The 21,860-nt window shown below is 41.3% G+C and overlaps 1 protein-coding gene across 1 annotated transcript in view; it reads left to right on the top strand.

The window, feature by feature from the left end:
- MANBA (mannosidase beta) overlaps positions 1-21,860 on the top strand; it is a 116,536-nt gene that overhangs the window by 12,750 nt on the left and 81,926 nt on the right. Inside the window, exons 3-5 of the mRNA XM_029942615.1 lie at positions 2,844-2,949; positions 3,758-3,928; positions 12,093-12,216. Coding sequence (XP_029798475.1) covers positions 2,844-2,949; positions 3,758-3,928; positions 12,093-12,216 — 401 coding nt within the window. The remainder of the gene's footprint in view (positions 1-2,843; positions 2,950-3,757; positions 3,929-12,092; positions 12,217-21,860) is intronic.

A 21,860-nucleotide genomic window follows, 5' to 3' on the forward strand; every position in this document is an offset into this window, starting at 1 on the left:
ATCATTTCTGCATCTCTATATTCAGTCTTTTTCTGAGCTCTGTTAAATCCTGCCTGTTTTTTTTCTCTTTTAAGTTTATTTCTTTATTTTGATAGAGACGGAGACAGCATGAGTGGGGTAAGGACAGCGAGAGCGAGCTCCAGGCAGCTCAGAGCCCTTCATGAGACTTAAATCCACGAAACCGTTCGACCATGACCTGAGCTGAAACCAAGAGTCAGACGCTTAACCGACTGAGCCACCTAGGCCCCCCATCTTTTTTATTTTTTATTTTTTATTTTAAAGAGAGAGAGCGAGCGAGCCGGGGAAAGGGGCAGAGAGAATTTTAAGCAGACTCCACACTCAGCATAGAGCCTGACGTGGGGCTCGATCCCACAACCTTGGCTGGGATCATGATCTGGGATGAAATCAAAGTCAGATGCTCAACCGACTGAGCCACCCAGGTGTCCCTCATTTTTCTTGATTCAGCCCCTTTCTCCTCATTTCCCAGTCGCCACCTTTGCCTATGCCTTTGTTAGTAACTGCCTGCAATTAGACCAAAGCTGCATAACTAAATTTCTTGCTTTGTCTTTTTATTCTCCAGTCTTGTATGTAGAAACATTAGACTCATCTTCCCAAAATATTGGTTTTACCCATGACATTCTTGCTCAAGAATGACAGTGTCTTCCTTTTAATTGGCAAAGCCCATTTAATCTTACCTGCTTGGGTGCAAAAATACTGCTTAATGTTACCTATTCCTGTTCCACTTCCTGTGCCCTCCTGCGCTGCTGACTTGACCAGATTTCTCCCTTCAGTGCTCTAGGACGCCCTGAACCGGAACTAGCCTGTTATCTTAACGTTGAAGCCATTTACACTTCCTTGTTTTGAGTTTGTTCTTCCTTAAGGGTCAACCCTTTATCTGGATATTTCTACTCATTAAAAAAAAAAAAAAGAACAACTTTATTGAGACCTAATTCACACACTATATATTTACCCTTAAAAAAAAAATGTTTGTTCATTTTTGAGAGAGAAACAGAGTATGAACAGGGGAGGAGCTAAGAGAGAAGGAGACACAGAGTCCGAAGCAGACTTCAGGCTCTGAGCTGTCAGCACAGAGTCTGATGCGGGGCTCCAACTTGTGAACTGAGAGATCATGACCTGAGCTGAAGTCGGTCATCTAACTGACTGAGCCACACAGGTGCCCCTATGTTCACCATTTTAAAGTATACAATTCAGGGAGTGACTCAGTTGGTTAGGTGTCCGGGTTCAGCTCAGGTCACAATCTTATGGTTCAGAGTTAAAGTCCCATGACGGCCTCCGTGCTGACAGCTCAGAGCCTAGAGCCTGCTTTGAATTCTGTGTCTTTTCCCCTCTGCACTTGTGCTTTCTCTTTCTCTCGAAAATAAACTTTAAAAAAAAAGTACACAATCAATTTAGCAGTTTTTAGTATATTCAAAGCGTTGTGCCACCATCGATCACTATAATTAATCAGTGTTAAGGTCTCCGTCTCCTCAAAGAGAAAGCCAGACCCATTAGCAGTGATTCCCTGTTCTGGCCATCCCCATTCTCTCATCCCTACCCCACCCCTAGGCAGCCGCCAATTTATTTTCTCTGGATTTATCTCTTCTGGGAATCTCATATAGATGGGATAATACAATATGTGGTCCTTTGTAACTGGCTTTTTTCACTTCCCATAATAATGTTTTCAAAGTTGATCCACGTTTTCACGTTTACCAGTACTTCATTTCTTTTTATTGCTAAATAATATTGCATGCATTTACTAAATTTCATTTATCTTATTCTTTAAGTTCTTGTTTCTTTCCTGAAATCTTTCCTTATGACATAAGCTCTGATAGCATCTGTAGTCTGTCCAATAACACTGTACTGTAAACTAGAAGAGATTGAATGTTTTCTCTTTGTTTCCTGTGTTTTTGGCTTGAATGGCAACTAGATTGCAGATTCCTTAAATTCAGAGAGTGTTTTAGTTCCCTGTAAAGCTTAGCAGAGTGCGGAGCCCATAATAGTTACTCAGAGATACTTGTTAGTTGGTTAATGTATTCTCTTAGGTAGTGTCAGTAAATGTAATAGTTTGTGAAAATGTTTTTTTAATGTTTATTTTTGAGAGAGAGAGAGAGAGCACAAGTGAGGAGGGGCAGAGAGAGAGGGAGACAGAATCCCAAGCAGGCTCCACATTGTTAGCACAGAGCCTGATGGGGGGCCTCAAACTCATGAACCTGAAGATCACAACCTGAGCAGAAATCAAGGGTTGGACACTTAACCGACTGAGCCACTCAGGTGCTCTTGTGAAAATGTTTTATGTCTACTATTTAATGTGACTCTCATAAGTACTTTGTGAAGTCCTAAAAAAAGTCAGTGCATTTGGAAATTATAAGCTATGCTCATGATTTTATAAGGCAATTGAAATATTATGAAGAAAGATAAACCAGAGCACTCAACATAAAAATGTATTAAACCAATACTCATGAAAATTTCATTAGAAATTGCCTTTTAAGAATGTCTATTTTCAGGGGTATCTGAGTGGCTCTGTGGATTAAATGTCCGACTTCAGCTCAGGTCATGATCTCATGGTTTGTGAGTTCTAGACCTGTGTCGGGCTCAGAGCCAGGAGCCTGCTTCAGATTCTGTGTCTCCCTCTCTCTCTGCCCTCCCCTGCTCGCTCGCTCTCTCTGTCTCTCTCTCTCTCTCTCTCTCTCTCTCTCTCTCTTTCTCTCTCAAAAATAAACATTAAAAAGTTAAAAAAAAAGAATGTTTATTTTTTGTGAAATATTTATTCCTTTTGTTAATAAAAATGATTTATCTAAGCTAATGTTTTACACATCTTGTTTTAAATTTTTTTTTCTTTTTAGCAAATGGCAGAAAGTAAATCTGATTTTTGAGGGTGTCGATACAGTTGCAAAAATCCTGCTAAATAGTGTTCCTATTGGGAAAACAGACAACATGTTCAAAAGATATGTAAGTATACAATGATATCAAGTTTAAAGAAACCTCCTTGTATGTGTTTGTGTGTTAACTGTTGTGAGTAGAGAAAGGTAAGTAATTGCCCGTGGAGGCAGGTATAAACTCTTTGAAGCACTGGGTAAATTACTTTCTCATTTGCCACATTGTAGAATTGTGAAAACACCACAGACCTTATAGAGTTGTGAAGATTTAATAAGCTAATTATATAAAATGATTGGCACAGTTCTTGGCACATGAGAAGTGTTCAACAAATGCTGTTTCCGTCTCTGTTATGGTGATCCAGAGTTTCATGAGAAATGACAATTGACAAACTATTAAAAAAGACATTGTTCCTTCCTTTCTGGAATGCTTACATTAAGATACCATGTCCTCATCTCCCTGCATGGGTCAACTTTTCAAAACAAAAATAACTTATGACTTAGAAATACATGCTATTCATACCAGAGAGTCAGGTTGTCCTGAAGCATCTAGGAAATCCTTGGCAGTTCAAGGCCATATGTAAATAGCCAGAGTAGACATTCCAGGGCTAAAGATATTTTCTGTTTGCTCTCTTTGCCTGGGACCATCATCTGCCTATAAAAATAGAAGGAGAAACCTAGAAATCTACTTCTGGGTAGGATAATGTGCTCAGTTGTAACTATAAGCAGGCAACTATTTCAGTGAAGTGCTTTCTTCTGCAAAAAGACTAAAACTAAAGATTTCAATTATTTTATGCATCTTTCATACATTTTTATGTATCTGTATCTATTCTAAAATTTTACACACGAGCCTACTTCCACATCTGTTCTTTCCTTTAATGCAGAGCTTTGATATTACCACTGTGGTTAGAAGCGTGAACTCCCTCGAGCTGCGTTTCCAGTCACCGGTGTTGTACGCGGCGGAGCAGAGCAAAGCTCACACGAGCTACCGGGTGCCTCCAGCCTGCCCTCCGCCCGCGCAGAAGGGCCAGTGCCATGTCAACTTCATTCGAAAGGTAACGGTCTTGCCAGTGAAGGAGCTTTAGTCTTGGGGATGGGAGGTGCCGTCATGGGAAATGCTTGTTTGAAGACACCAGTGGTATTTCAGAAGTTGGGCATCTCTTTCCTGTCTGCCTCGGGGGATGGAAAACTTGGAACCAGAACCAGAAGATGTATGAATTTCTGTGGAGAATCTTTGTGTTCCTAGGTTTACATCCTGAAGCATGCTTCAGAACTTAGGTAACAACAGAAAAAGAAGAAAGATAGGTGACTGATAATATAAGGTTACAAATTATTTTTTAACATTTAGGTTTATCAGACTTTTCACCAGACTGTAAGGTTCATATTTATGTGTGACTCTTGTTATTAGGAAGCCTTCTGCAAATATTAATACTGCTGATGTATTCTCACATTTTAGTGCTAGGTTCTTATAAAATCTAACAAGAATGACAAAATCAACAAGGTGATTATTTTTCTTTGAGTTTCATCTGACTTTAAATGACTTGAGTCAGGGCGCCTGGGTGGCTCAGTCGGTTATGCATCTGACTTTGGCTCAGGTCATGATTTCACAGTTTGTAGGTTCAAGCCCCACATCAGGCTCTGTGCTGATAATTCAGAGCCTGGGGCCTGCTTTGCATTCTGTGTCTCCTTTGCTCTCTTTCCCTCTCCCACTCATGTTCTGTCTCTATATCTCTCAAAAATAAATAAATATAAAAAAAATAAATGACTTGAGTTTATTCCAATATGTTAGGTGGATTTTCTATGTGGCATTTAGTTTTAGGATTTTTTTTTACAGTTTATTTATTTATTTTGAGAGAGACAGAGACCATGCAAGTGAAGGAGGGGCAGAGAGAGGGAAAGAGAGACTCCTAAGCAGGTTCTGCACTGACAGTGCTGATGCAGGGCTTGAGCTCATGAACCGTTGAGACCATGACCTGAGCCAAAAGCAAGGGTCGGACACTTAAACAATTGAGCCACCCAGGCATCCCTGTGGCAGTTAGTTTTTAATTTTATTTTTACTTAAAACAATTTTAATTGTGGTAAAATACACGCAACACAGAATTTGCCATCTTAACCATTTTTAAGTGTGTAGTTCACTAGTATTACGTGTATTCACATTGCTGTGAAAACAATCTCAAGAGCTGTCTCATGTGGCAAAACTGAAACTCTGTACCCATTAAAAACAACTCCTATTTCCCCCAGCCAGCCCCTGGAAACCCCCATTCTTTCTTTCTCTGTGAGTTTCACTACTCATGTCAGTCGAACCGTACTTGTCATATTTGTCATAAATCCTATTTGTCTTGTGATGCCTGGCTTATCTCCCTTAACGTGATGTTCTCTGTGTTGTAGCGTGTGTCTGAATTTCTTCCCTTTTTAAGTCTGAATAATAATCCATTGTATGTCATGCCACATTTTGTTTATTCTCTCATCTGGCAACGGACATTTGGCTTGCTTCCAGCTTTTGGCTGTTGTGACTGATGTTGCTGTGTGTGGATGTACAAATGTCTCTTTGAGACCCTGCTTCCAGTTCTTATGCATATATCCCAAGGAGTGGGATACTGGAGTATATGTAATTCTATTTTTAACTTTTTTAGAGATTGGCATTTAGCTTTAACAACACATATAATCATTGGCTTCACTGTGAAGATACTAACTGTATTTTTTCAGTACGTGCTAGCTAAAACCTCAGTTGGGAAATTCTGGTTATTTAAGTTAAGTGACTTTTTTCAGGCTGGATGGATTTTCAGGTTACGTTCCCATAATAGAAGTTCTAAAGTCAAAATTTTACCCCCTCTTGTTTAACTCAACCTAGCTAAAGTTGTGTCAGTATCTTAATACAAGCATGTGCTCCTAGAAAGGAATCATCTGTAACTGAGCGCTTAAGTATTCTATGGAATACTATGTCGTTATACTTCTGTTTATTTTAATGTTTATTTTTTTAAATTTACATCCAAGAGAGTTGGCATATAGTGCAACAGTGATTTCAGGAGCAGATTCCTTAATGCCCCTCATCCGTTTAGCTCATCCCCCTCCCACAGCCTCTCCAGTAATCCTCTGTTCTCCATATTTAAGAGTCTCTTATGTTTCGTCCCCCTCCCTGTTTTTATATTATTTTTGCTTCCCATCCCTTATGTTCATCTGTTTTGCATCTTAAATCCTCATAAGAGTGAAGTCATATGATATTTGTCTTTCTCTGACTGACTAATTTTGCTTAGCATAGTACCCTCCAGTTCCATCCATGTAGTTGCAGATGGCAAGATCTTATTCTTTTTGATTGCCTAGTAATACTCCATTGTGTATATGTACACACACACACACACACACACACACACATCACATCTTCTTTATTTATCCACTGCTGGAATTTGGGCTCTTTCCATACTTTGGCTACTGTTGATAGTGCTGCTATAAACATTGGGGAGCATGTGCCCCTTTGAAACTGCACACCTGTATCCCTTGGAATTTCTGGGGTAGTTCTACATGGTGGTTCTATTTTTAATTTTTTGAGGAATGTTCATACTGTTTTCCAGAGTGGCTGTACCAGTTGCATTCCCACCAGCAGTGCAATAGAGATCCCCTTTCTCCGCATCCTCGCCAACATCTGTTGTTGCCTGAGTTGTTAATGTTAGCCATTCTGGCAGGTGTGAGGTGGTCTCTCATTGTGGTTTTGATTTGTGTTTCCCTGATGATGAGTGATGTTGAGCATTTTTTTCATGTATTGGTTGGCCATCTGGATGGCTTCTTTGGAGAAGTGTCTATTCATGTCTTTGGGCCATTTCTTCATTGGATTATTTGTTTTTTGGATGTTGAGTTTGATAAGTTCTTTATAGATAGTAGATAGTGACTTTAAAAAATTTTTTTATTAAAAAAATTTTTAATGTTTTTAATTTATTTTTGAGAGACAGAGAGAGAGAGCACAAGCAGGAGAGGGTCAGAGAGAGAGGGAGACACAGAATCTGAAGCAGGCTCCAGGCTCTGATGAGCTGTCAGCACAGAGCCTGATACAGGGCTCGAACTCATGAACCGTGAGATCATGACCTGAGCCGAAGTTGGACGCTCAACCGACTGAGCCACTCAGGCACTCCTAGATACTGACTCTTTATCTGATACGTTGTTTGCAAATATCTTCTCCCATGCCATCAGTTACCTTTTAGGTTTGCTGATTGTTTCCTTCACTGTGCAGAAGCTTTCTATTTTGATGAGGTTCCAGTAGTTCATTTTTGCTTTTGTTTTCCTTGCCTCCGGAAATGTGTTGAGTAAGAAGTTGCTACAGCCAAGGTCAAAGAGGTTTTTGCCTGCTTTCTCCCTGATGATTTTCATGGTTTCCTATCTTACATTTAGGTCTTTCATCCATTTTCAGTTTATTTTTGTGTATGGTGTAAGAGAGTGGTCCAGGTTCATTTTTCTGCATGTCACTGTCCAGTTTTCCCAGCACCACTTGCTGAAGAGACTGTCTTTATTTCATTGGATATTCTCTCCTGCTTTGTCAAAGATAAGTAGGCCATATGTTTGTGGGTCCGTTTTTGGGTACTTCTGTTTATAATTCATCTTTTGTTTCTGGCCTTTGGCTTCAAATGGCACAGTGCTTTGAATACTAGAGTTTGCACTTTTTCTCTCTCCTCTTCTATCTCTTATCTTCTATCAGAATGAGGATTTCCTGAATCCTAATGTTACTTTTCAGGTCTTCAATAAAATTATGTATATATATTATGCACATATCCAAGTAGCATCTTTCCTCTGTTCCCCCTCCCTTTCAGTTTGTGGCATTTAAAACACATGTACAGATTATCTTCATATAACAAAGCCCTCATCACTGAAATCAGGAATCAGATCCACGACTCTGCTCTAATGGTGTGTGGAGCACTAACCCTGGAGCAAACTTGTTGGAACAATGAATTATGTCTTGTTTGCTTCTGGGTAGATCAACATGGTCCAGTAGGAAGAGACCTGAAGTGGAGACCAAGTCAGGAATCTTAGATCTGAATTCTGGCTTTATGACGCAGAATGATCTTGGGCAGGTCCATCATTTGTGAATGGAGCTAATCCTTTCCCTTCTTGACTGTGTTGATTGGAGTATACAGTGAAATAATAACGTATATGCGCTTTGTGTACTGTAAAGTGCTATACAGCTATTGAAAATGTGAAGTGTGGGGGGGGTGCCTGGGTAGCTCAGTATGTTAAGCATCTGATTCTTGATTTCAGCTCACATCATGGTCTTGCAGTTGCGAGATCCAGCCCCATGTCAGGCTCTTCACTGACAGTATGGGGCTGGCTTGGGATTCTCTCCTCTCTCTCTCCCTCTCTCTCTCCACTCACCTCTCCCCATCCCTGTTCACACATATGCTCTCTCTCTCTCTCAAAATAAATGAATAAACATTAAAAAATAACAAAACAAAATGTAAGGTGGTGTTATTATTTATTTTGGAGACTTAATTTCTATAATTACAGACTAAAAAATTTTTTTTAACATTTATTATTGAGAGAGTGAGAGAGAGAGACAGAGCACAAGTGGGGGAGGGGTAGAGAGAATTCGAAGCAGGCTCCAGCCTCAGAGCTATCAGCACACAGCCCATTGCAGGGCTCGAACTCATAAACCAGGAGATCATGACCTGAGCCAAAGTCAGATGCTTAACCGACTGAGCCACCCAGGTGCCCCTGTAATTACAAACATCTAAGTGTATAACTGATTATATGAAGTTAGTGGGGTAGAGATATCAGCACAAATTCCCTCTTATCTCTGTTTCCTTCTCTGTCCTGCCTGGATGGTGGACATGTCAGCTACCGTCTTAGCAATATTCTCCACCATCCTCCTTGTTTTCTACCTGCAGCTCTGACCATTCCTTCTAAGTTGCTTTATCCAGATCAGTCTCCCCTTCTTGGACGTTTTATTAGTCATGCTTGTCTCTGTTCTAGACAATTTTCTTCTCTCATTTTATACCTTCTCTAGGCTATCTCATTTAGTTTCACTTTTTCAATAACTAGTCAAATTTCTAATGACTTCTCATATTGTATCTTCAGTCCACACCTCTCTTCAATTCCAGACCCTATGCTGGATTGCCGACTTGACATCTTCACTTGCCTAATTCACAGGGACTTAAAGCTCAGGATGTCCAGCCCTGTGCTTGGATCTAAACCCGTGTCCCAGGGCTGCCTATCTGGCTGAATGGAATGCCATCCAGAGCAGTTGCTCAAGCCAGAAACCTAAGAGTTATTTTTGGTAACTCCCTCTTTCTCTTTTCCCTCCTCCAACTCATCACTAAGTCATTTTGACCATGTGGACATTACCTCTTTAACACTTCTTGAGTCTTCCCATGCTGTGTTTCTGCTACCATGCTTAAGTTTGTTCTGTAGTCATTTCTTGCCTGAACTGTTGCCCCGACCACCTAACTGATTTACACAGCCTCATTTGCGTCCTCCAATTCATTTTCTACAGACCAGCCAGAATGTTCTTTTCAGACAAAAATCATTACATCACTCCCTTTCTTAAAATTCTTCAACAGCTTCTCATTGCCTTTAGTCTAAAGTAACAGGTCTTAGTTCAGTTTGGCTCATGCCCGCTTCTCCAGTTTTCTCTCCATCTCTTCCCATCATTCCCTTTTCATCTCCTGCAATGTGTCATAGCGTCTTGCACCTCAAGGCCTTGTACATGCTATTTCTTCTGAAAGGGATGCTTTTACTTCCTTCTTCCCTAAACACACTAGGCAAATGGTACTTACCCTTCAGACCTCCATGTAAAAATCACGATTATTCAGGGAAAGTTGTCCCAACCACCCCCCTCCCCAATTATATTGTTCCCTTTCGATGTCTTTTGCATTTGTGATTCTTTGTTCAATACCTGAATTTCCTGCTATACTGTGAACACTGTAAACAGAAGGACTGTCTGTTTTGTACATTGATGTATTCCCAACTTGAAACAGAGACAGAAGTTCACAAACATTTTTTGAATAAGTGAAAACTTTTATTTGGAGAAGTTATGTGAATAGGAGTGATTTGTAGCCCTTGATGGAGAAAATAGTCTGCCTTATAAGATGTTGAATATTTTTGCCCTCTTCCTTATTCCTGTCTCTAAGAAAGGAATTATGTACCTGAATGAAATTACAAACTCTTCAATAAATAGCCCCAAGATGGTCTTCATTCCAAACATGAGAATCTGTTACTGAAGTTGTGAACAAATGTGGTTTTAATTCTTTGTTTGTCTCTGTAATGGAAACTGATTTATCTCTCTCTTAGATAAATACAGATCTTAGGAAATAATACTTTTCATTTTTTTTGAGAGAGAGAGAGTACACAAGCCAGAGGGAGAGTGGCTGAGGTTGGGGGGCGGGGAAGACGGAGGGAGAGAGAGAGAGAGAGAGAGAGAGAGGGAGAGAGAGGGAGAGAGAGAGAATCTAAAGCAGGCTCCATGCTCAGCACAGAGCCTGACGCAGGGCTTGATCCCACTACCCTCAGATCATGACCTGAGCTGAAATCAAGAGTCAGAGTCGGATGCTCAACTGACTGAGTCACCCAGGCACCCTAGCAAATAGTACTTTAAATGAGAACAGTTTGGCCAATTCCTCGGGTTCTGTTCTATACATGTTCCATTCAGAAAGATCTTAGTACTTCCTCTGGTGTTTACTCCTTTTTAAAAGCTGAGTTCATAGCCTCATGCCTTTTAATTATCTTTATTTTTAAGTGTTTCCTCATTCTTTATAGTTATTACATTTAAATAGAATATTCTTTATGGTTATTACAGTTAAATATGATGGTAGGTTCAGAGATATTTTGGAGAAGTTTAAAGAGTGACTAATTGTGTTGCTTCAGTATCATATGCTTTTGAAGAATAAATGCACACAATCATATTTTATGTTCTTAAAACATTTCTGCCAAATGTAACTATGTTGCATAGGTTTATATATTAGTTATAGTATTAGTTACCTACTGGTATATAACATATTATGCCAAAGTTTACCAGCTTCAAATACCATTTATTATCATAGTTTCTATCAGTCAGGAATCTGAGTATGGCTTAGCTTGGTACCTCTGGTTCAAGGCCAGTCTTGAGGTTACAGTCAAGCCAAGGACCAGGGCTGTGGTAATCTCATGGCTCTACTAGGTCTCAAGTGTCTGTGCCTAAGCTCACGCATGTGGTCATCAGGAGACCTCAGATTGGCTTCTAAATTCCGTTTCTTATGTGGGTCTCTCCACTGAGCTGCCTCACAATATGGCAGCTGGCTACCCACATGGCTAGGAGAGAGCACTGTGAACACCCAAAAGAGAAACTGCAGTTTTTTTTATAACTTGGTTTTGGAAAGGATATCACCTCTGCTGTATTCTCGTGGTTGGAAGTGATTCACTAGATCTAATCCATACTCAGGGATTACATAGGGCATGAATACCAAGAGGGACCATTGTAGGCCATTAAAAAAATTTTTTTTAACGTTTATTGGTTTTTCAGAGACAGAGTGTGACTGGGGGAGGGGCAGACACACACACACACACACACACACACACACACACACACACACACACAGAATCCAAAGCAGCCTCCAGGCTCTGAGCTGTCAGCACAGAGCCCGATGTGGGGCTTGAACCCATAACTGTGAGACCATGACCTGAGCTGAAGTCAGATACTTAACTGACTGAGCCACCCAGGTGCTCCAATTGTAGGCCATTGTAGATGCCCCATATGGGACACACACATACATGCAAACACCAGTAGGGACTTAATTGTATGTCTCCCCTGAATTTTTATGTTGAAGTCCTAATCCTCAGCAGCTGAAAATGTAACCTGGTTTAGAGATAAGGTCTTTAAAGAGGTGACGAAGTTAAAGTGAGACCTTGATGGGGGGAGACAGTCCAGTATGAATGATGTCCTCGTAAGAAGAGGAAATGCATGTGTTTGCGTGCGCACAGAAGACTGCATGAAGACCCGGTGCTAAGGTGGCCCTCTGTCGCCCCAGGGGAGAGGCTTCAGAGAAAACCAGACCTGCCCACACTTTGATCCTGGACTTGCCAGCCTCTAGAACAGTGAGAAAGTGAATTTCTGTTGTTTAAGACACTGGTCTGTAGTATTTTGTTATGGCGGCCCTAGCAAATTAATGTACAGGTATATAATATTTTAAAAGAGAAGGTTTTCATAGTTGTCAATTAAATGTTATGGTAATTGGAATGTATCTTTTTCCCCCCTTGAAATTACAGGAGCAGAGTTCCTTTAGTTGGGACTGGGGGCCGTCCTTCCCTACCCAGGGCATCTGGAAAGATGTCAGAATTGAAGCCTATAATATTTGTCATCTGAACTTCTTCACGTTTTCCCCTATGTATGGTAAGCTAAAAGATGTGATTTCTTGTTTGTCTTTCTTGGGCCTCCTCTTTGTTACAAGAAATGGGTTTATAATCTGAAGATACAGATATACTTTCCAGAGATTTATTTAAAAAGAATTTGGGGGACACATTAAATTTATAAGCGTGAGGGGCGCCTGGGTGGCTCAGTCGGTTAAGCCTCCGGCTTCGGCTCAGGTCAGATCTCATGTTCGTGGGTTCGAGCCCCGCGTCAGACTCTGTGCTGACAGCTAGCTCAGAGCCTGGAGCCTGCTTCCGGTTCTGTGTTTCCTTCTCTCTCTGATCCTCCCCCTCTCATACTCTGTCTCTCTCTGTATCAAAAATAAATAAAACATTAAAAAAAATTTAAATTTATAAGCGTGAAATATATACACAGACTGTGATTTGTCATGAGATTTTATAGTGTAAAGCAGGAAGGAGGTAGACAGATACTTTTAGACATATTTTGGGAAGGAAACGAGAGAAAGCAAGAGCAGCTCTGGGTTTTTCTGAGCTAAGTGTTCCTTCTGAAAGGCCTGCGGTCTCGTGCGCCTCTCTGCGGTCCTGTTCCTCCTTTGTGAACTCCGCTGTGCTGAGGTCTTGATTCGCTTCGATCACTGGGCTGCCTTTCTGCTACTGTGCTTTTTCTCCTCTGAAGGCCATGCCATAATAACCTTTTTAAGAGTTGAAAATAAACCAGCACGCACACAAAGCATAAAGAAAGTTCTGTGAGATAAAGAATACTACTTTCTCAGCTGAAGGAACGATTCCCAAGACAGGAGCATTGAATGAAATGTCAGAAATCTCACCGAGGTCAGCAAATCAGTGAAAAGCCGGTCAGATATTTTTGTCGAGTCGTTTGCCCTTCACTGTGTTTGTTTGGCATACAAAGGACCTAGAGTTAGTATACTTGTGCCTGCACATTGGTTGGGGTGAAGGAGGGGAGATAGAACAGTTACCACACCAGACAAGACTGTGTCATAACCTTGTGGGATGGGTCCCTGGTAGTTGAGGAAATCAAAGATCAGTGGATTTGAGAAGTCAGGGAAATCGATAAAGGGGGATACCCCATGATTGGATACCCCACGATTGCTCAGTCCAGTTATATGCAGGCCTGACTGGATGGAATCAGCAAGCAGGATTGTGGCGGTGTGGCCGTGCAAGAGTCCTGGTGACCTGGCATCGCTGTTCCATCAAGCCAAATCGGTTTTCTTTTTTTAAATTTTTTTTAATGCTTTATTTATTTTTGATACAGAGAGAGACAGAGCATGAGAGGGGGAGGGGCAGAGAGAGAAGGAGACACAGAACCGGAAGCAGGCTCCAGGCTCTGAGCTAGCTGGCAGCACAGAGCCTGACGCGGGGCTCGAACCCACGAACGTGAGATCTGACCTGAGCCGAAGTCGGAGGCTTAACTGACTGAGCCACCCAGGCGCCCCCAAATCGGTTTTCTAAAGGCAGAAGACAAAATAATAAAGTCAGAGGTGGTTGATAATTGAGGTTAGTAGGTGCTGCTGGCATTTTTAAATGGTAAAAAGGCATGAAAAGATGCAGTTTAGGTTGTGTGTGTAAATGTGGCTGTCCACAGCTCTCTAGTTTAGTGCTTCTGAACTATTCAGAGGTGTAACTTGAACTGAGTTCTGCTACTGAAATCAAAGGGTGGTTCACTCTTTCCCATCCCCACCAATATTTTTCCCCTCAGGTATATAATAAAATTGAGTGTGAGGAGAGGTCTTATTTCTCAAGAAGTTATTTATTTCACTGTTTTGAAGCTTAATCAGTGTTTTGGGTGGTTTGCAAAAAGTGCTATGAGTTCTAGATACTTTGGGACTTGAAAATATTTGAATAACACTGCTCTAGTTTAATTTAAACATTTGAGCATGAAGCTAAACATTTCTTCCTGAATATGAGTCATTAGAGTTCAGTTTATTAGTCACTAGTGACTGGATGAATTTTTTCTGGATTAAATAAATGTAAATGAGGTTTAAAATTTAATTTAGATTGAGTACAAACAGTTCCCGATATCAACTACATTCTTCCTATTTTGTGACTGCAGAACATTTTGTACTTAACATATAGAAAAGTGTCTCCTTTTCACAGGATATGCCCTGTGCATACCAAGCAGTAATTCTTATATTTCTGATAAATTTTATAGACTTCAGTTTGGTTATTTGTTGTAATAAAGATGATTGAAGCATAAACATGTAAAAGTGAGGTGAGGAACTTCCTTTAGGAATTTATTCCAGCATTTTGTTTGCAGTTTTTTTGAAAAATATCATCACTCAAATTGATAGATATTTAAAAGTTGAAAAATAGGGGCCCCTGGGTGGCTCGGTTGAGCGTCTGACTTCGGCTCAGGTCATGATCTCACAGTTTGTGGGTTCGAGCCCCGCATCAGGCTCTGTGCTGACAGCTCAGAGCCTGGAGCCTGTCTTCAGATTCTGTCTCTCTCTCTCTCTCTCTCTCTCTGACCCTCCCCTGCTCATGCTGTCTCTCTCTCTCTCTCTCTCTCTCTCATTCAAAAATAAATAAAACATTAAAAAAAATTGAAAAATAATGGGGTGCCTGAATGGTTAAGTGTCTGAAGTAGGCTCAGGTCATGATCTCACAGTTCAGTGTGTGAGTTTGAGGCCCATATGGGGCTCTCTGCTGTCAGTGCAAGGCCTGCTTGGGATCCTCTGTCCCCCTCTCTCTGCCCCAACCCTGCTCACGCATGTGCACTCTTTGTCTCTCTCAAAAAAGAAAAATGAAAAAAAAGTTGAAAAAGAATAAAGAGAATAAGCTAATATTTGTACACATTTATTTGGTAAATAATTTGAGGCAGGCACTGTGAGAGACACTAAAAGTTTTTTATTTTTATTTTTAAAAAATTGTTAATGTTTTATTTTTTTACTTTCGAAAGAGAGAGAGAGAGAGAGAGAGAGAGAGACAGAGTGAGAGCAGAGAAGGGCAGAGGGAGAGGGAGACATAGAATCCGAAGCAGGCTCCAGGCTCTTGATGTCAGCACAGAGCCCGATGAGGGGCTCAAATTCACAGACCTCGAGATCATGACCTGAGCCAAAGTCAGATGCTTTGCTAACTGAGCCACCCGTGTTCCAAGTTTTTTAAAAGGATTAGTTCATAGTTAAAGCCAGAAATATATAATTTTTCTTTAAAAGCAAATCTGTTAATTTTTAAAATTTAAGTGTGAAATGAGGTTGGTCAGAACCAATGCAAACAGTGGCTATCTCTGGGTAATAGGCTCTCTTCACACAGTTTGTATTTTATTCTTCTGCTCAACTGTCTTTTCCAGATTTCTATGTTGAGCTTATATTGTTTCTGTAGTAAGGGAGGAAAGTAGTTAAAACACTCTATTTAGTAATTTCAGCCAACTCAAGGCTAAATGAATTTGACTGTATGGCACTTTCTGCTTTCTCCCTATTGAGGCTAGAAAAAAATCACCTTTTTGCTTTTCTAAATGTTAAGTTTATTTCTGAATTAAGTATTAGTGAGTTTGGGGTGCCTGGGTGCCTCGGTCGGTTAAGCGTCTGACTTCGGCTCAGGTCATGATCTCACAGTTCGTGGGTTTGAGCCCTGCATCGGGCTCTGTGCTGACAGCTCAGAGCCTGGAGCCTCCTTTGATTCTGTGTCTCCCTCTCTCTCTGCTCCTCCCCTACTCATGCTCTGCCTCTCTCTGTCTCAATAATAAACATAAAAAAAATTAGCGAGTTTACCACTGAAGAGCAAATGACTAACCACACTCCCCAATTTAATTGTGTGCAGAAAAAAAGGCTCTCTTGTTTTTTGAAAATTGACTTGAAATTTTTGTGACTTAGTTTAATTTATGTATATAATAAATGTATAGTTATATATATGTTTTTCCTTCTCTCCATCTCAGTTTTTAGGGTGGTGGTTTCTAAACTTTTTCACTTTTCAGGATTCTGTGGCCATTTGTTTGATTTTGCCCTAACCTCCACTTCCTCAATGATTTTCACATATTTAAAAGCTTTTTTTTAATGTTTATTTTTGTGAGAGAGAATGAGAGAGAGAGAGAGAAAGAGAGAGAGAGAGAATGTGAACAGGGGAGGGGCAGAGAGAGGAGGAGACACAGAATCCGAAGCAGGCTCCAGGCTCTGAGCTAGCTGTCAGCACAGAGCCTGACTCGGGGCTCGAACCCACGAACCGTGAGATCATGACCTGAGCTGAAGCTGAACGCTCAACCCACTGAGCCACCCAGGCACCCCTAATTCAGGTTTTAATAGTAGTAGCAGGTCTAGGCACCCACATTTTCAGTGTTCTGGGTAGTGAAAGATTGACCCTGGTACAGAAGAGGGAAGCTCAGATGTTTTTTACTAGGTGTCGAAACTCAGCAAGATTCTCCTGTTCTTTTCTCTAGTAAAGGGATGAAAGAATGACCCCATCTGCTGGGGGAGCGGAGGGCAAAGTCTGGCTGGACTTGGGTTTCTCCAAGCCTGGACTTGGGAGGATAGTTAGGGAAAAGATAGCTAGTGGGGGTGGATGGATGCCTCAATTCCAAAGGTTAGCACATTTATAAGCAAATAATCTGGCACAAACTCAGGCCCTGTGTGGTGGTGGCGTGATGGAGGAGGTGGTGGTGGTGAGAGAGAAATAGAGACAGAGAGACAGAGACAGAAAGTGAGAGAGAGATACATGTATTCATTTATTGATCATCTTCTCCATGCTAGGTCTTTCATATTTGTAATCTAATGTGAATTGTTCACATTATGCCCTAAAATATATTAGGGAAAGATGGTTGTGTAGTTTTATGAGCTTTTCATAAGCTTACTTAAACACGTTTAGTCCAAATACATAAGTATGTTTTGATGAAATCCTACGTTGTTTAATCTTTTGTTACCACAGTCAGAAAGAAATACCACAGAGGTGTTTTCAACATGTGAACCCTCCTCTTGAGCTGAGGTGAGCTGTGCATCTCTGACCTGTGCTTAGGCGCTCCTGCCCACCCCGCCCAGATGCTACCTTCTCCCACCATGTCCAGATTTACTTGCTGCCTCAGCCTAAAGCGCCCCCTCCTTCATACTCAGAAACCTAGCCTTTGAATTGGAGAAGTGTTTAGCTTTCAGCCTGACCCTGGCCTGCCCAACAGAAGCCTGTATTGAAGGTCATTGCTGCCCTTGGCCTATAGTGAGTATAATATTGCAATAAAGCAAAGGTTTGTCAGTCTTGGTCAGTGCCTTGTTTGATGCATTTTTAAGTGCAACTTATTTGGGGGAGATTTTGCTTTGTGTCTCTTTTGCTTTAGTTTCATCTTTGAGGATTTTGTCCTGCTGAGTAAGCAAGGAGATCTTGCTGCTTGGGAAAGAAGGGGAAGCAGCTGTGGTAACTAACTGTGAGCCTGCCTTTCTGGCTAATGCAAGCTGTTCGCTCTTTGAAAAGCAGCTGCAGAAGGCTGTCCTATAATCCTAGCAGGAACACAGGAAAATACCCTATGTTGGAATTTAAACATTCGGTGGCTTGGTCATTTCAGCTTGTTGTCATCACTGTTTCTTCACTGCAGCTTTTCATCACCTATTAAAGCTGCACGGAGCCAGCGGGCAGGAGGAGGAGCTGTTAGATGCTCAGCCGGGGGAAGCTAATCAAGGCAGCTATCTTTGAATAGCTTTTTCCCCCCAATGAGATGAAGAGTCGTGTTTCATCTTACATAAGCAGCCTACCATCCTTTGCAGATCTTTCCCTTCTGACCCGAATGTTCTTCCATTTCAGTGCTAGTTCCTAACCCCGCAGACGCCATCGTGTGTCCCTACCCGTGACCTTCGGGTATATTCTGTTTCTCTAAGTAGGTTTAAAATTTTGCTTTTCTGGGTTGGGGTATAATTTATAGGGCCTGTCAAGGTCTCCAGACAGTACATATTCAAGAAATATATTTCTACTGTTTGAGGCTCCCATAACTGTTGTCATACTTTTGTAGGATAGTTTAGGTTACAAAGATGGCATTTCGACAAATGGAGGAACTGTGGCAACATATAATTATGAATCAGGACAGGGTCAGACACGTTCGCTATGTACGTAGGGTTCAGGTTTTTTTTTTTTTTTTTAGAGTTCAGTAGTTTCAGTTTATAGATTTTCATTTTTTTCACAGACCCTTTCATTTTATTAAGAGGCTAACATTTTAATGTTACATTCTCCCCCAAAGTCTTTGTTTCACATTGAATGTATTTGATATTTGGACTTAAGATTCTGAAAGGCCTTTGCTTTTTTTTAATCATTTTATTTTTTCACTATAAGTGCCCTCTTTAATCCCCATCACCTCTTTCACCCATCCCACCCCCACCTCCCCTCTGGTGACCGTCAGTTTGTTCTCTGTAGTTAAGAGTTTATTTCTTGGTTTCTCTCCCTCTCTCTCTTTTTCCTTTGCTCCTTTGTTTTGTTTCTTAAATTCCACATATGAGTGAGATCATATGGTATTTGTCTTTTTCTGACTAACTTATTGAGCTTAGCATAATACTCTCTAGCTCCAGCCATGTTGCTACAAATGGCAAGATTTCATTCTTTTTTATGGCTGAGTAATGTTCCTGTGTGTGTGTGTGTGTGTGTGTGTGTGTGTGTGTGTGTGTGAGAGACACCACCTCTTTATCCACTAATCTGTGGATTGACACTTGGGCTGCTTCCATAGTTTGGCTACTGTAAATAATGCTGCTGTACACACAGGTGTGTATGTATCCCTATGAATTAGTGTTTTTGTATTTTTTGGGTAAATACCCAGTAGTGTGATTCCTGGATCATAAAAGTAACTTTGCTTTTGGTTTTCCTCGTTGTTCATATACAGATTTCAATCCGTGCATGCCTGCTAGCATCTTTCTCTTTGGGAGGCGCTTCTGTGAGAGATGCGTGCAAGGTGGAGAACATTAGTCAGGAAACGTGGGTCCTCTACGTGTGCTTTGGCTCTGGAGCTTTTGAGCTCGGTTCTGCAGGGGGGGGCCTCCGGAACCTCAGCCACACAGTGATGAGAAGATTGCCAGAGTTCTTCTGCCTTTAACATTTCATGGTTCTTTTCCTGTGCTTTGTAAGTTATGGCAGTCATTACACCTGAGTGATGGTATAAGTATGGAAGAATTAAGTTTTCCTTGAAGCTAGACACATGGCTACATAAAGACATTGACAGTCGCAGCTTAATTATAACCAATTAAAGTAAGGTTTAGAATAAGGCTTGAGAGTCTTTCTGGTAGTTGTGGACGCACTCGAAGTAAAGTGACTCAGCTATCTCTTATTTTTGTTTCTTAAAAAAAATTTTAATGTTTATTTAGTTTTGAGAGAAAGAGACAAAGCATGAATGAGGGAGAGCCAGAGAGAGAGGGAGACACAGAATCTGAAGCAGGCTCCAGGCACTGAGCTGTCAGCACGGAGCCCGACGTAGAGCTCGAACTCAGGAACAAGGAGATCATGACCTAGGCTGAAGTTGGATGCTCAACCAACTGAGCCATCCATGCGCCCCCCAAGCTATCTCTTATTTTTCCACTTCCGTGTCCTGTTATACTTCTTTTTCCTCTTAGACAACTGTGAATAAAGCTGTTTTCTTTCTTTATCTTTTTAAAAGGTGTTATTTTTAAGTAATCTCTACACCCAACAGGGGCTTGAACTCACAACCCTGAGATCCATAGTCACACGCTCTATTGACTGAGCCAAGCCAGCCAGGCACCCCACGCTGTTTTCTTTTTTTTTTCTGACCACATCCTGACAAAGAAATTGACTGTAAAGGAATATAAAAGGAGCTGGCATATTTTAGAGGATTTTAAGGTTAATGTATTGGCCACATATACACAAATTGGAGTTGTCTAGAAGATAGTTTGCATGAAGACAGAGCACACATTATTCTGTATATGTAGCTGCCTACTCTTTGTACGAATTTCCACCCAAGTCAGGCTCATGGTGGTTTGTTTATTTGTTTTTTTTAAAATGTCTTTATTTTGTTTTGAGAGACAGAAACAGAGAGTGAGCAGGGGAAGAGCAGAGAGAGAGGGAGACACGGAATCAAAAGCAGGCTCCAGGCTCTGAGCTGTCAGCACAGAGCTGGACGCAGGGCTCAAACCCAGGAACCGTGAGATCATGACCTGAGCTGAAGTCAGACACTTAAGCGACTGAGTCACCCAGGTGCCCCTATTTTTTTGTTTTAATTTATTTTAAAAATTTTTATTTATTTATTTATTTTAATAGTTTTCATATGTTTTTTATTTTTTTATATCTTGTATTTATTTTTGAGAGACAGAGCAAACAGGGGAGGGTCAGAGGGAGAGGGAGACACAGAATCTGAAGCAGGCTCCAGGCTCTGAGCTAGCTGTCAGCACAGAGCCCGATGTGGGTTCGAACCCACGAGCCATGAGATCATGACCTGAGCCGAAGCCGGATGCTCAACCGACTGAGCCACCCAGATGCCCTTTTGTTTGTGTTTAAAGAGACCTCACTGGGAGCATCTGGGTGGCTGTCAGTTGTGCCTGACTCTTGGTTTCTGCTCAGGTCATGTCATGGTTTGTGAGATTGAGCCCTGCATCTGCCCTTTGTGGAGCCTGCTTGGGATTCTCTCTATGTCCCTCTTTCTCTGCCCCTCCCCTGCTCATTCTCTCTCTCTCTCAAGGTAAATAAATAAACTTAAAAAAAAAAAGGTAAAGAGACCTCACTGAATCAGCATTGGAAAAACTTGAAAATGAGGCAGTGGCCAGCACCACATTGTCTGCCATCCTCTGGGTTGCTGCCTGATTGAGGTTCTGTGGAACACTCTAGACTGCAGTCTCTTCTTCAGGGAGCAGGACATCAGCTAGGACATCACTGCTTCTTCAGGCCTGGGAAGACCTCAAGTTGTAAAGAGAACAGGTCAGCCCTGCCTGTCTACCCTGTTCTAACAGAATCCCCTATTGTCTGGGTCCAGAGTCGGTTAGTCAGGGCAGGGAGAGGATGGACCGTAACTTGGTGTGACTGGAAGGAGACCTAATTTTGGAACAGTTAGTAGTTTTTCCTCTTCGCTATCCTCAGCCCAGTGCTTTGTCCATTTTTGGAATGATTTGCATTCCACTTCAGGAGAGCTGGCAGTGATAGGTGTTGTTGGTTATTTTTTTAGATCTCCTTTTATTGGTTTATTATATTTTTTATTGAAGTACAGTGGTCACACATGTTACATTATTTTCAGGTGTACAACATTGTCATTCAGTAAGTCCCTATGTTATGCTGTGCTCCCCACGAGCGTGGCTCCCATCTACACCACAGCACACTGTTACAGTACTATCGACTCTGTTTCCTATGCTGCTCTCCTCTTTCCCATGACTAACTCGGTGTTGGATGGGGCACCTGTATCTCACTTTCCCCTTTGTTCACTTTGCAACCCTCCCAAACCCCTGCCCTCTGGGAACCATCAGTTTGTTCTCTGTATTCATGCATCTGTTGTTTTTGTCTTTTGTGTTTTAGATTTCACATATAAAAGAGGTCGTACAGTATTTTTTTCTCTGTCTGGTTCATTTCACTTAGCATGACACCCACTAGGTCCATTCTTTTTTTGTGACTGAGTTGTATTTAGTTACACACACATACATACAATGTCTTCTTTGTCTATTCATCCACCAGTGGACACTTAGCTTGCTTCCGTATCTTGGCTCTCGTAAACAATGCTGCAGGAAGCATAGTGTGCATGCAGCTTTTCAAATTAGT

The sequence above is a fragment of the Suricata suricatta genome, chromosome 1 (genome assembly GCF_006229205.1).
Source record: "Suricata suricatta isolate VVHF042 chromosome 1, meerkat_22Aug2017_6uvM2_HiC, whole genome shotgun sequence".
Taxonomy (NCBI): domain Eukaryota; kingdom Metazoa; phylum Chordata; class Mammalia; order Carnivora; family Herpestidae; genus Suricata; species Suricata suricatta.